Source organism: Echinops telfairi, unplaced genomic scaffold (genome assembly GCF_000313985.2).
Source record: "Echinops telfairi isolate 266 unplaced genomic scaffold, ASM31398v2 ScPeMD7_6;HRSCAF=24_0, whole genome shotgun sequence".
In the NCBI taxonomy this organism is placed as follows: domain Eukaryota; kingdom Metazoa; phylum Chordata; class Mammalia; order Afrosoricida; family Tenrecidae; genus Echinops; species Echinops telfairi.
The window spans coordinates 14,390,467-14,406,103 of record NW_022103902.1 but is presented as its reverse complement, the minus strand read 5'-3'; the positions used below and the strand labels follow the sequence as shown (position 1 = coordinate 14,406,103).

Below are 15,637 nucleotides of genomic sequence, written 5' to 3'. Positions count from 1 at the left end.
GAGAAAGGAGAGAATCATTTCCTTGGGAAAGACTATCCATTGATGGTGGGATCACCATCTTTCTGGGTTGGGGCCTGAAATAGTTTATTGTGCCAGCCTGGCCGATAAACACAAGTGGGATTAACTGAAGAGCAGAGAGATAAATGGTTTGGTGAGTCTCGCCTTTCTTGTCTCTCGCTCTTTGATCATCGGACCAGTGTGCGGCTGCCTTGCTTGTCCTGTGCTTCAATTTAAAGGCTACACTACCTGTGGGACGCCTAGCCTGTGGACTGTGTCGCTGTAAGTTGAGGTCCCTTTAAGACATCACTGGAGCTGGGGACTGGCAGTTGGTGACCTGGCTGGCAGTTGGTGACCTGCCTTCTGATTGGCTGCTGTGCTGATATAGCCTAGCTCTCTCTATAAATAGAGGAAGATCTGGGAGCAGATTGGACTTGAAGGACTGCTAGTCTCTCACATCTCTCTCACGGCAGTGAGTTGAATTGAGCCATTTGTAGTGTTTTATAATTTAACTGTTTCTTTCTTGTATTATATATTTAACTGTATGTATATGATTTAACAGTTCATTCCTTGTTATATATCTACTTATCTTTATAAATAAATATATTAAATTATCAGCAATTTGGTTTTATCTCTCTAGAGAACCCTGTCTAACACAGGGCCATTGAAAGGTGGTGTTTGAAAGCAGCCATGTTCATTTGCTCTCAAGTGGTGCGGAGCATTCTGGTACATCCTGCGGGCCACTCAAACTTTGTGCACCTTGGGTTGCGGGCCCTTGTGCATAGTGCTGCTGATAGAAACCCATTCTTTGCCATTGAGCTGATTTAGACTCCTCTCCGGTCTACAGGGCAGAGCACAGCTGCTAAAGGCGGTTCCAAGGCTGTCAACCTCACAGCTCTGCCTCTGTGCTCCTTAATAGAAACCTAGTGACTGTGAATATTCTTTGTTCCCCCTTGTGTAGTAAGAAGAAAATGTAACATATAGACCACCTTCTGGCAGAATATGATAGATTCGGGTCAGAAACCGGAAGCATCGGAAGCCGGGAGTCAAAAGTGAAGAAATTCTGCAAACCCTTTTGGGTAAGACAGATGACAGGGAGTTGCCTTTCTTTTTCAAAAATTTAATCTTGTGGGCCAAATTATCATTATATACTTATCTGATAGGCAAGCACTGCTTCTAGGCTGAGGTGGGCCTTCCTGAAAAGTAGGGACGAGCTGGTAATGGGTCTTGAACCCACCTTTTTCCGCAGGCTCCTTCACTTGGGGCCTGTGCCATCACCTTACCTGCACTCACTGATGTCCTCAGGCTCGCCCCCCCCCCCATCCCTCCCCCAGCTGAAGCCTTCACCCTAAATATTTAATTTGGGTGGAATTTGCTGAGTCTGCACCACATGCTAGGCATGCTGTGCCTAGTTATTTCATTCTCTTCTTGCAATAGCCCAATGGCATGGACACTGTTCTGTGACCCGTTCTCGAGGGGAAAGCATCCGAGGTCACGTGCCCAAGGCCTCCCTGGTAGTGAGCGGCAGAGCCAGGTTTTCTTTACTTTGTGCTGCCTTTGGGTAACCATACCGACATCTCCTCCAGTGTCCCCGAATGGGTGCCCCCAGGTGGCACCCATTTTGGAGGGTCTGTCAACCAAAGTTCTCATTACAAAATGCCTAAGCCTCTGAGAAGAGATTGAAATAAAACCCATACTATTACATGACTTATAATAGTAAATGACTTACACATCAGTAATTAAGACTTTAACGTGTTTGAGTTTAGATTTTTTTCTTATATATGTATACGTTCCCTAAAGTGCCTATATTTTATTAGTGTTCAGATATTTTAAATAGAAAGACTTCCAGCAGTCGAAATGAAAGGAACCAGGGAAAGGATGTATGAATAAATGCTTGCTTCCACACGTTTATGTACTTGCTCCTTTTCTTTACTTAAGTCTCCATCCTCTTTTTCCTAAGCTCACAGTGATCTTTCTCTCCGTCTTTACAGGCATTTACATTCCACGTTGATAATGTTTCACATCTGCTAATGATAACTTTTTGCTTTCTTATTTTTTCTAGTGATTTTTCTATGATGTCAGTTATATATATATTTAGCCTTTCAGCATTCAAATCAAATTGTTGGTAATCATGTGTTCTAAAGTCTCGGACTGATGTGTGACACCTCCCGCTGTGTCTTTCCCGGGCTCTGTAGGTCCCTGTCCCTGTAATCATGCCAGAAATGACAGAGAATGAGACGCCTACAAAAAAGCAGCACCGGTACGTACCCGTTGGCCCAGATCGTGTTGTTTGGGTAGTGTTGTTTGAGAAGCACAATCGGCACCTAGTTTGCTAGTGGAAGGTAATGAGGTCTTTCGATCCTCTAGAAGACCATTCAGATGCCGAGAAAGCCATTAGGCTCCAAACGTTTGTGTGGATAGATACAAATGCTCCCAAAACACATGTTCTCCTTCTATTAGAAGTGTATCAAGAAGTAGAATCATCAGCAGTTAGAAGACTAGGGTAAGGCCAAGTCTATTAAATGTTTGGTTTCTGTTGAAATTTAACTTGTATATAGTACCGATTGTAATAGACCCCCCAGTTCTCTTAGGCCAGTGGTTCTCAACCTTCCTAATGCCGCGACCCTTTAATACAGTTCCTCATGTTGTGGTGACCCCTAACCATAAAATTATTTTCATTGCTACTTCATAACTGTAATTTTGCTACTGTTATGAATCATAATGTAAATATCTGATCTGCAGGATGTATTTTCATTGTTACAAATTGAACATAATAAAACAAAGTATAGTGATTAATCACAAAATAATATGTAATTATATACTGTGAAATATTTATGTGTTTTCCGAGTGGTCTTGGGCGACCCCTATGAAAGGGTCGTTTGACCCACAAAGGGGTCTCGACCCACAGGTTGAGAATCGCTGCTTTAGGGGCTAGCCAGTTTGAATCAACATTTCATGACATCACAGCCCATAAGTGCTAATATGCACATCAGCACAATTTTGCTTCTGTTTCTGTGGAGTCCTTCTGAATTTCTAGCATTTTTGAGTAATGTTTCTGCTTAGAATTTCATGGCCAAAACTTCTCTTAATATCAAAAAGTCCTATTTCTTTACTAGATAGTTATTGCAATATGCTAATGTCTTGTGTAATTGTGTGTAAAACAGTGCTTTTGGTAGATCAGCCTTTAAGAAAATAGGAGTGTGGACAGCTTAGAGTACACAATGCAAAAGATTGGTCAAATGCAGTTGTTAGTGCTTCTAGGTGATTGGCTGCTACATTTCCCTCTGTGGTGATTACAAGCCCGCTCTCGATGGTTACCTAGTTCCCCTACTCCCACACCTATTCCCAGCCACGGAGATGCAGATGCGGGAGTCAGACCAGAAGTCACCTGTTTGACACATTGCTTTGCCATGTTACTGAATTATGAATTACATTTTCAAATTGCTTCTAACTTATACTAGGGTTTTCAATGACAGAATCCTTCCCCAACCTGTAACATCCAGATTTTTAGGGATTTATTGCTTCTAAATTTATCTTGATATATTTTCAGTTAGATCTTAAGACCATAATATGAGAAAACTTCAAAGAGTTCATGGAAAAATGGAATGAAGAGATAATGGAATATTTTTCACACACTTTTTTTAAAGCCCCCACTTTGTTTTGTTTGTTTTTAAAAAATCATTTTATTAGGGGCTCATACAACTCATCACAATCCATACATACATCAATTGTGTAAAGCACATTTGTACATTCATTGCCCTCATCATTCTCAAAACATTTGCTCTCTACTTAAGCCCCTGGCATCAGCTCCTCATTTTTTTCCCTTCCCTCCCCGCTCCCCCTTCCCTCATGAACTCTTGATAATTTATATATTATTATTTTGTCATATCTTGCACTGTCCGAACATCTCCCTTCACCCACTTTTCTGTTGTTTGTCCCCCAGGGAGGGGATTATATGTAGATACTTGTAATCGGTTCCCCCTTTCCAACCCACCCTCCCCGAACCCTCCCGGTATCATCACTCTCACCACTGGTCCTGAAGGGATCATCTGCCCTGGATTCCCTGTGTTTCCAGTTCCTGTCTGTACCAGTGTACATCCTCTGGTCTAGCCAGATTTGTAAGGTAGAATTGGGATCATGATAGTGAGGGGAGAGTTGTATGTTTCACCGTTGCTATACTGCACCCTGACTGGCTCATCTCCTCCCTGTGACCCTTCCGTAAGAGGATGTACAATTGCCTACGGATGGGCTTTGGGTCTCCACCCCGCACTCCCCCTCATTCACAATGATATGATTTTTTTGTTCTGATGATGCCTGATAGCTGGTCCCTTTGAGACCTCATGATCGCACAGACTGGTGTGCTTCTTCCATGTGGGCTTTGTTGCTTCTGAAGCCCCCATTTTTATGAATTAAACTTTTTCTTCAAATGCTTCCTGATTGAGACACAAACATTCCTCACATTTTTTTCATGTCTCAGAATATAAAGTGATGGAAATGTTTTCCCATTATTTTTATGTAACCTTTTATCCACACTTTCTGTTTCAGAAAGAAAAACCGGGAGACGCACAATGCAGGTACAAAGGACAACTTAAATGTTTATTTGCTGGTTTCCTCTTAGCATTCAGAGTGTTTGTTAGCAGTCAAAGGAAATCATCCTAGGTTAAAGGGATGGGGGGTGGAGGGGGGGAAAGGGGGAACCCATCACAAGGTTGGATATGTAGACCCACCCCCCAGGGGTATGAATAACAAATGTGGGGGAAGGGAGACAATGGCCATGTAAGACAGAAATAACAATAATATGTAATTGAACAAGGATTCACGAGGGTGGGAGGAGAAAGAAGGAGGGGGAAAATGAGGAGCTGATACCAAGGGCTCAAGTAGAAAGGAAATATTTTGGAAATGTTGATGGCAACATATGTACAAGTGTTCTTCATACAATTGAATGATGGGTTGTCATAAGATTTGTAAGAGCCCCCCCCCCCAATAAAATGATTAATACATTTTTTTTTTAAGAAATGAAATCATTCTGCTGTTGATTGGCCATTTTAAGGCTATAAGGTGTCAAGTCATTCTTTACAATGTTTGAGAAAAGTTTTCCCTTCTTTTTAGTTGTCAAAAGCACCCCCGGCCTCCTTATTATCTTATGGTTTTCAGTCTGTTTAAATATGTAAAATCCAGCCCTAAGTCCCCTCCTGCAAAGAGTGTTTCACGTGATTACCCTACTGAGAGGGTTCAGAGTTCTCCTGATCAGATCTCAGGCGAGGTAGATGTCTTTGTAGAAGCCCGCACGTGGCTGGCTGCCTGCTACCTGATGGAGGAGGTGAGCAGCAGGCTGTGGCTCTCAGGTGTGCTTCGTCACGGATGTGAAGTTTCCAGTAAGTTGTGGTGTCCTGGATTACAGGAGAACGTAGCACAGAAACGGTTGGTTCGCCCTCAGACATCACAACTGTAGACCAAAGCCAAGATGAGTAGTGCACTTATTCACAGCGGGATCCATTGTGTAACCTTTGGTTTTCCTTAAGGACCATCATCAGGATGAGGAAAACTATCTTAGAGGTGAATTTTGATCACCCTGTAAATGATAGTTTAAGTTCTCTGAGGGTCTTTTTACTCATGAGCAGATGAACCCTGGGGAATTTTTTATGTGTGTGTGGGGGGATGTGTAGTATCTTCACTGCTGAGAGATTGGGTTCCCCAAAATAAAAACTTTACTGCTTTTGAAGTCCCATTTATTGTTATGGCTAACATGTCCTTTTTATTTTTATTTTTTAAACCTTCACACATCAGAAATAGGCTTTTAGATGTTCTATATTCATCCAGCATTAGAGAATTCAGAGGAAAGGCAAACTATGTGCATTTCCTTTTTGGGGTCGTATGTAATGAATCTAATCTTTTTTGGCTGTAGAAATTGAAGTTTTATTGGAATTGACTATCAGGTGGTGCCATAAATAGGTCTGGCAGCAACTTTGAAAGTAATAAGCAATTATGGAAAAGGATTGCTTTACTGCTAGGTTCTGAAGCAAAAACTCTAGGTAGTTTGTAAAACAAGTCCTACCCATATTATTATCCGAATAATCACCTGCTTAGGGGCATTGGAATCCTGTATTAGAAAGGAAGGTTTATAATTTTTTTTCTAACAGAAAATAGCCAGTACAAATAATGTTTACTCCTTATAGTGTCTCATATACATTATTTAAATAGTCTATATCCTTTCTCCCTTCCATGTAACTTTTAATTTATTTACTTATTTTTTTATAAATCATTTTATTGGGGGCTTGTACAACTCTTATCACCATCCATCCATCCATCCATCCATTGCGTCAAGCACATTTGTACATTTGTTGCCATCATCATTCTCAAAACATTTGCTTTCTACTCGAGCCCTTGGTATCAGCTCCTCATTTTCCCCCTCCCCCACCTTCTCCCCTCCCCCCATGCAACTTTTAAAGTTATAGCATATAAGCCTGGAACATAGCTCAGTTAAGCAAGTTGTCGATTGCCCATTTTCATAGATGGGAAAGATGCTACATGGACAGACTGAACACCACAGAGAGCCAAGCCAACCAGTGCCATTTCTTGTCTGTGTTAAGTCAAAACAAATAGCTGTTTCTAGTTCCACAGGGCCCTCGGGTCTTCTTAAAAGGTGTTTCACGGTTACTGAACCAGTCTGAAAAGGTGTAACATCCCAACTGTTAGTCCCTGGGCGGCATAAAGACTAGTGGTTTGAATCCTTCCAAATGTGCTTCTGACGGCTAAGTGTTTGACTATTAACCACATGGTTGTGGGTTCAAGCTTACTCAGAGGCATTGGGTGGAAAGGCCTGGCAGTCAGCTTCTTCAAGGTCACAGCTATGAAATCCCGATGGAGCAATTCTACACACATGAGTTGGAATTGACTTGATGTCAACTTGTTACCTCGCAACAGCTAGCTTATTAGTGGGCTCAACTTCAGTTAACATGAAAACTAGCAATTACTTCAGTTAGAAAGGTGGCCTAATTCTAGTATAATATTAGCAGTTTGTTTTTAGTTTGAATTTAATTATTAAAGACCACATTCTTTAGCATGGTAATAAAAGTGTTGTTTATGTGAATTTTTGTAACACTAGGCTTAAAATATGACAATCTTAGAATTCTCATGGATTTATGTTAGTTATTTGTCTTAGTAGCTCTTGTCTGATAAACTTTTCTTAGGGATTTCTTTACCTAAAATCTCTTTACCCAGGGAATGAAGTACTTTGGCAGCTATAGTATAAAATTGATAAATTGATAAATGGATTTCCCCCCCTGTCTAGTGGAGCGGCATAGAAAGAAGAAAATCAATGCTGGAATAAACAGAATAGGAGAGCTGATTCCATGCTCCCCTGCCCTGAAGCAGGTAAGAACCCATATTACCATTCATTTCTTGTGAACAGACAATTCCCTAAGTTGTTTCTGTACTTAAATTATTCTTGTTCCTTGTTATTTATAGGATCTTTCCATTGTGTTTTCCCTTTAATTAATAATTAGGTTTATATATGGGTCCTTTGTTTGGAAGTGGTGAGCCCTGGAGGCAAAATGGGTTTCTCGTGGGGCAGCTAACCACCAGGTCTGCAGTTCAAAGCCACGTGCAGCTCCACGGGAGAAAGACTAGGCTTTCTACCATCATAAAGAGTTACAGACTCGGAAACCCACGGGAACAGTTCTATTCTGTCCTGTGGGCTCATTATGAGTTAGAATCACCTCGATGGTCGTGAGAGTTGTCCCTTCATTCACCAAGCATCTCATTATTTTCTGCCTGTTCATCTGTGTACGTATCTTCACATTTTTAGCTAGAGTCTTTCAAAGGAAAGAAAGCTCTTATTTTGTTTTCCACATCCTATCAGCCACCTCTTAAAGTCTCAAAGCATGACAATTTTTCTTAATAAAGATAACCTTTTGTTTCTTCTGTTAGCAAAGATAAAAAGTGCTCATTGAAAACAAAGCAAAACAATTTGGACAATATGGAAGGTGTGAATTAAAAAAAGTCAATTGAATGTTGACTGTAAATCTCATAGCCTGTTTTGTAAACCTTCACTTAAATCATAATAAAACGCTGTAAAAATGTTTGAGGCCATGTTTGATCTCCTTTGGCTACACAAGGCCACATCTGCCCAAGGACGATGCCTATGAGACAGAGGTCAAACTGACCTCCACTCCACTCCACTCCACAACTTGCTTTACCTCATTCTGACACCAACCGTCCCTCCTATGGCACTCGGCTTCTCGGCTGGGTCCGATAATCTGTTGCAGTGTCCTCCCAGACCTCCCAGACAGCGCTTAACAAATGAGCAGGTTTCCACAAGCCAGGATTAGACAACATGGATACAGTCCTTTGGTCCACAGCATCTCTTCTCAGCCATGCTGGCAGGCACATCTCTCCTAAGCTACTCAGCCCTTTGGCCTCTGTCTTGCTTGAGCAAGTGTGACAAAGCACCTCTAGTGCTGACAAATGCCCAGAGGGCACTTAGATCTACGTGCCAGCTCCCTGCCTGCCCCAAGGCACTCAGCTTGACTCAGCCTGTGGGCCTCCACTCTGTCCCATGCTCTTGGTGCTGCATCTGCACCTCTGGTGCTGCCAGCACTTCACAGAGGGATGGCACACATACACTGCTGGCAGTGCTTCATTCTTAATGGTCAGGGATTCACCCCCTTCCTGCTTCTGAGTGGGCTCACTTTATACCCAGAAGAATGGTGAAAACCATCAGTTCCCTCCTAGAGTCCTTTACACCTTATTTGCACGCTCCCACCTAGTCATTTGGTGGGAGCCATCCCAAGTAATTTTAATTCACCCCACAACCTTAATATGGGTCCTCAGAGGGAACTAGTCTCAACTGTTTCTTCTGGTATCTGTCTTTATATTTCTAAATAATGGGCCTATATTGTCCTATCTTGATTTTTCCTGTTAGATCGGAACTATTAACATTCTAATTTAACTTTTCCCCTGGCTTCGCCTTCCTTGTTCCTCCTAATACAATTTTTTCACAACTTTTAGTTAAACTAGTATTCAAACTAGTTTAACTAGGGCTAGTTGATTCTGACTCATGGCAAACTTATAGGACAGTGTAGAACTGCCCACATGAGATGTCAGGCTATAAATCTTTCTACGGAGTAGAAAACCTTACCTTTTTTCCAAGGCGTGCTGGTGGTTTCAAACTGTGGACCTTAAGGTTAATGTATTAACATGTAACCAAGAGAACCTACATTAGTATTCAGTATTTTTGGTTAAATTTCAAATTGTTTCCCTGCTTGGCCAGGTGTACTGTTATTATGTTCCATTCCATGTGTTTTTCTTAGTTAATAATTGCTTCATCATTTTTAATTTGCTTAATTTTTTATATTTCTATCTTTAATTCTTCTTACACTTCCAACAATTTCTTCGTATAGTTTCCTACATGATCAAATGTACCACATAATTTCCATTTTCTTTTGAGAATTTCCTTTTCCTTTGTCCTCTCCTTGTATTTTTTTTTTATTATAAAACCTTTTTTTATGATTTAAAACTTTACAGAGTAAATTGGTTTTCCATTCAACAATTCATACAGTCCCCAAGATATACCAGCATTCTTCCCACTTCTGCCCTCCCGTGTTTTTATATTATTATTCATCCTTCTTTCCTGTTCCTTCTTGCTTTTAAGAGTTTTCATCCATAAGCAAATGCTGTCCGTTTGATTTTGTACTGTTGCTTGTTTTAAGGAGCGTATACCTCTCAGATGTTATTCTTCCCCTCCAAGCCTGTAGATTGTTGGGCTGTGTACTCTCCTTTTAACCTCAGTGGTTATTCTCTTCCAGCTCTTCTGGTTTTAATATGAAGCCTCCTGTCCGTCATTTCCAAGAACTTTCACGCATGGGCTGTGTTTTCCTTGATCAGAGCATAAGCCGTTTCATGGTGGAGTGTTTCTGCAGTCTCAGGATGTTATGCAGGGTTACAAAGGCTTTCCAGTGTTTGCATAATCTTTGTTTCTTCTAATTCTCATCCCCCCCTTACTCCCTTGTTTTCCTATATTGTTTTTCTTGTTGGGGCTTTCTGTGTTTTGTGGTTGGTACTTACTGGTTTATTTTGGGAGCAAGATGAGGCTTTCTACTCCCTGAAGAATTACAGTGTCGGAAACCCACAGGGGCAGTTCTATCCTGTTCTATAGGGTCTCTATGGACTGGCATCAACTCGCTGGCAGTGAGGGGGTTTTTTTGGGTTTTTTTGAGTGGTTTATTTACACTTGGGAATGAGGCATGAAAAAGCCGATTGGAGAAGTTTGACTTCTGATGGCTTTGCTTTCTATCCCCTGAAGAGTTAGTCTTGGAAACCCTCAAGGGCAGTTCTACCCTGCCTTCTGGGGTCGCGATGAGTCAGAATCAGCTCGATAGCTGCGAGGGGCTTTTTTGAACTGCTCTGTGACTAGATGAGCTATATTTTGTTTGGGGAGAAATGGAAAAGTGTTTGTAGTTGCTTTTTTCCCCCCAGAGAAGAATCTTTCAGACTGCTTTCTGGGAGTGGGGGAGTGGACTACGGGGAATAGGCTCCTAAACCTGGTCCCATTATTCTGGGTCCCGGGAGGGATGCGGGAGCTCACATTGCAGCAGGCAGGGTTCTACTTTACCGCCCTGTTTTCACTTGGGAGCTCCATCCCGTCTTCTCCGTCAGGTATTGTGGAGGTTGACATTCTCTGGTTTAAATTTCACAGAACATCAATGTCTCCTGTGGTTGAGGCAGGATGGAGAAGTCATCTAGCTGCATAGGATGATGGGAATGGGAAAGGGAAAGCAGGCTAGCTTCTTATTACTTCCTAATAAGATTCTCTCAATTACTTCCACTTTCTGTGTAACTGGTCTGTCCAGTGAGGGAGTTGCTTAGGATTTCGAAGGAGCAGACTCTGTGTGTTTGGCCGGGTTGACTAGAGAAGTGAATCAGTGGCACTGAGCATATATGTGCTTTATATCAAGAAGTAATTATATATCAAGAAAGCATCCAAGCCGGATCCTAGTCCCTCAGTCCCTCTGCAGACTCACGTAGCCACATTCAATGACAGACGGCAAGAAGATCACTGGTCGGTAGGTGCAGAGTTGGATCCAGGGTTGGGATCCAAGGGCTCCGGCAGCTTCAGGGCCAGTGGCAGAGAGAGCGGGAGGTTCCCGAGGCTCTCCTATGAGAAGGCCACGCCCCAAGGAAGCACCATCAGGCTGTGATCTGATTGACAGGTTGGATACCATCCCTACACTTTTATACACCTTCAAGTTGACAGAAAGGTATCTAACTACCACAGACTGTAAGGTGGATGCTTAATGCCATAGAAACTCTCGGGGAATTGCCCTTGTTTGATGTGCGGAATGAGCAAGACCATTCTCAAAAGTCATGAAGGACTCTGGCGAAGCCTGCCCAGGCGTGTTTCTGCTGAAGCTCTGGCAAACTGTCTCAGAACACCCTCGCAGTAAGCAGACGCCCTCATTCTTTGGCCCTCCAGAAAGTTAACCAGTAAAATGCCTTGAGCATCTAAAAGGCTGTTGCCATGACCTCTGACCTTGCCTGGGCCTGAACAGCATTTACATGCACGGTCGCTGTTGCATGCTCCAGCCTCAACATCATCTAGTCCCTCTGAGTTACCCGTTTGGAAACTATTGGTTACTCTGGGCCATTGTCCCCATAAAGTTTTCACAGAGCATCAATGAGTCCACCATTTTTCCACCTGCACTTTACCATCCGTTTTTTTTCCACCATCAATTTTATATTTGCTTTTGCTTCAGTATTGGCAGAATTTACGTTGCGCTGGTCGGGAATGTTTTGGAAGTCATCTCTTCTTCCCATTGCCTCTAAGGGAGCCCTGGTGGCATAGTGCGTGACACGCTAGGCAGCTAACGACAAGCAGTGAAAACCACCAGCGGCCCTGGGAGAAGGAGGCGGCTTTCCACTCACCGTAGACAGTCTGGGCAACCCGCTGGGGAGTTGGGCGCTGTCTAGGGGTGCATGGGTTAGAAATGACACAGTGGCCGCGAGTGAGCGAGTGCCTCCACCTAGATATTGGTCAGACACGTTATAATCTGTTAGTTCAAGTTTATTCTTGTGCAAAACATTTATAAATCGTGCACAGTTATTTTCGTTATATATTTTCCTTAGACTTTAAAAAAAGCGACATAATTTCCATTTTATTTTCTCCCAAGTTGGTTTTTCTTTCTCTCCCCCACTCCATCTCCCCCCAGGTTGTTTTTTCTTTAGCCTCTAAAGATTTCTTAAATCTTCTCAGGGTGGGCACAAGGGTATAGTATAGCACCAGTATATACTGGGTATATACTGGTATATACCCAGCACAAGGGTATAGTATAGGCCAGTCAGCGTATAGTATAGCACTGATGAAACAACTTTCCTCTAGTTTTTCCTTCCCCCCACTATCATGACCTCAGTTCTATCTTACAAATCGGATCAGACCAGAGCATGTACACTGCTACAGATAAGAGCCGGCAACACAGGGAATCCAAGAGAGATAAACCTCTCAGGGCCAACAAGGAGAATAGAGGATTAGGGGTGGGGCGGGGGAGAGAGGGGGAATTGATCACAAGGATCAGCCTATATCCCCCTCCCAGGGGGACGAACTACGGGGAAAGTCAGGGATGGGTAACAAAGGATGATGTAAGATATGAAAATAATAATCTATAACTTATCAAGAGTTTGTGAGGGAGGGGAAGAAATGGGGACCTGATACCGGGCTGAAGTGAGAAGAGAAGCCTTTGAAAATGATGATGGCGGCATATGTGCAAGTGTGCTTGACACACTGGATGAATGTGTGGATTGTGATAAGAGATGTAAGAGCCCCCAACACAAGTATTTAAAAAAAAAATCTTCACAGGGCTGCTGGTGTGGGTGTGGGGCAGTACCTGTGGGCTAAATGGGGTGGGGGTCTTCTGTCCCTCCAGGCTCCCCAGGACGGTGCCTGCCCACCTGCTGTGAATGGTGCAGCTCCCAGAAGGCTGTGCTTGGGAAGCACATGCAGGACAGTGATGGCCACGCTCACTTTGGAAGTGGCCCTGACGGCTGAGCCTTGGCTCTGTCCGGAGTGATGAGCTCCCTAATGGCCTGGTCTTCAGGCGAGCGGCAGGTGCAGCTTGTGCAGTGAAGAGGCTCCAGGTGGCAGCACCCTTTTTTGGCACAGCCCTGGTTCCTCTTTTCTTTCGTAGCTTTGCAAGTGAGGACCCCAAAGTGCCATGAGCTTTCTGGAACCCCGTCATAAATGGGCTACAACTGAAGCCAAACCCGGGTCTCCCTCTGCCCTTTTAAGTCTCTTCTGTCAAACTTGTAAATGCTTCCTTTTTTTCTTGGCAGAGTAAGAATATGATCCTGGACCAAGCCTTTAAGTATATAACAGAATTGAAAAGGCAAAATGATGAACTCCTACTTAATGGTGGAAACAACGAACAAGGTAAAGGCTCGACGGCGACTTCGTGTTGCTTTTGCATGCTGAGGCCTCTGGGACACCTGGGGTAACTTAGATTAGGGTACAGAAGGGTCTACCCACCCACAGGCTGTATTAAGGCCCTCCCACCAATGCGTCTGGAGCAATAATGTTTAAAATAATATTACTTTTAGTTTAACTCTTCTCCCCTTCTGTGAACAGCTCTAGGAGCCCTGGGGCCACACTGTTTATTATGATTACATGTGATATGATTATAGTGGGCAGCTAACTGTAAGGTCAGTGGCTTGAAAAGGCCAGCCATTTGTTGAGAAAGATGAGACTTTGCACTCCTGTAAAGAGTTATAGTCTTGAGGACCCACAGGGTGGTTCTGCTCCGGTTGCTGAGTCAGTATTGACTCAATGGTGGTGGGAGTGAGCAATTTTTTGAGGGCTACAGACTTTTGATACTTGCCTTGTGTGTAGACTTCATGAGGTCTGTGTGACTCATGATACTAATAATACTGGGTCTCCTCTATCCCAGTTGGATCGTCTGACTAGGGGAATCCCGGAGAGGACACAGGAGACTGCTTTGCTTAGTGTAACTTAAAAACAAGATCAGTGATACCACTGTTAATCCAGACTTTACTCTGGATTAACTTTGAAGGCCGGAATGTTCAGTTCATCACTTATAGCACATGCTACATATGTATCTAACTACCTGATCACTTAATGATATTTGATTTTTACATAGAGGCGACTTCTCTCTGCTGTCAAATGAGCTCAACCCCCCTCCCCCCCATCAATTGAAGAGAAGGCTTGCCAATAGCTAAAAAAGAAAATGAGCCCAGACAAACACCCTGGTTGATAGGCCTATTTGACGTGTCCTTTCCTTAAGTATATGAATGGAGCAGAGAGGATTTCCTGCAACAACTCCCTAGGGCAGAAACAAGTGCAGAATTTGCCGTGATGGGGGTATTTCTGGGTTATGTCAATGGTAATGAGTGGGAAGGATATTGGAAAGCATTCCGAATGCTTGTTTATTTTTCTGTTAAATCATAACTCCCCCACTCATCGATAGATGCTGTCAGATACTTAGGATCGTGGTTTATGTTTGTTAGCCAGTTACTAAGGAGCTCTGGTGGTGTTGTAGCTTACGGATTTGGCCGCTAACCACCAGGTCAGCAGTTTGAACCCACCAGCTGCTCCTTGGGAGAAAGGTGAGGGTTTCTTCTCCTATAAAGATGGACAACTTTGGAAAGCCACAGGGGCAGTTCTACTCTGATCTATAGAGTTGTTGTGAGTTGGTTGGAATCGGCTTGGTTGCCGTGGGTGTAAACACTTGGAGGCACTCCACCAGAGGGACAAAGACACTTCTAAGGTGAGTTTCCACGTCGATACATTGAAGTCAAGGTGATCAAATCAAAGCTAGGGCAAAGAGAAACTCTTGGGGATCAAGAATAGCTGAAAAGCTAGACTAGGGGTTGAGGGCAGTGCCCGAGTGTCATCCCTGTCGTCACCGTTTCTCTAGGTCCCTTTGTCCGCCTGCACATCCTCTTCTCCCCGCAGCTCTCTCTGCCTCCGCACAGCTCACCCGGTGACTGCTGCCATGGCTTTTGGAACCAGGCCCACCTGGCTTTGAGTTTCAATTTCACTGTCTCACTTGAAACCCTTGAGCTACTTAATCTCTCTAAGTCTGTTGCCATGTCTTGAGATGGGAATAATTATAGTATCTACCTCATTGACTTTATGTAATTATTCTGAGCTGGTTTCTCCTCTGTAAAAGTGGTGATAATGATAGGTAATCTCTGCCTCATGCTTGTTTGGAGGATTAAAGTAAAAATGCATTGGAAGCACGTTGACGAAAGCCTGGCACATGGTAGATGGTTGCTCGGTGTTAACTGCTGTCATTGTTGTTCTTGTTTGCGACAATGCAATACATGGGAGCAATTATCATTATTTCTTTGGCCCACGATGGCTGTTCTTTTTTTTTAATGTATACATTTTAAAATATTTATTTATTTTGTGATGGCCAATTTTTTAAAAATTATTTTATTGGGGGCTTGTACAATTCTTATCACAATCCATACATACATCTATTGGGTCAAGCACATATGTACTTTTGTTGCCATCATCATTCTCAAAACATTTGCTTTCTACTTGAACCCTTAATATCGGCTGCTCATTTCCCCCCTTCCTCCCCCTCTCCCTCATGAATCTTTCATAATTCATAATTATTATTTTGTCATA

At 43.0% G+C, this 15,637-nt stretch overlaps 1 protein-coding gene across 1 annotated transcript in view; it reads left to right on the top strand.

The window, feature by feature from the left end:
• Positions 1 to 994: 994 nt before the first annotated feature.
• The window catches only part of USF3 (upstream transcription factor family member 3), a 32,853-nt gene continuing 18,210 nt past the window's right edge, over positions 995 to 15,637 (top strand). Inside the window, exons 1-5 of the mRNA XM_004706405.2 lie at positions 995 to 1,076; positions 2,193 to 2,257; positions 4,543 to 4,571; positions 7,289 to 7,371; positions 13,321 to 13,417. Of these exons, the coding sequence (XP_004706462.1) occupies positions 2,211 to 2,257; positions 4,543 to 4,571; positions 7,289 to 7,371; positions 13,321 to 13,417 (256 nt within the window). The 5' untranslated portion in view covers positions 995 to 1,076; positions 2,193 to 2,210. The remainder of the gene's footprint in view (positions 1,077 to 2,192; positions 2,258 to 4,542; positions 4,572 to 7,288; positions 7,372 to 13,320; positions 13,418 to 15,637) is intronic.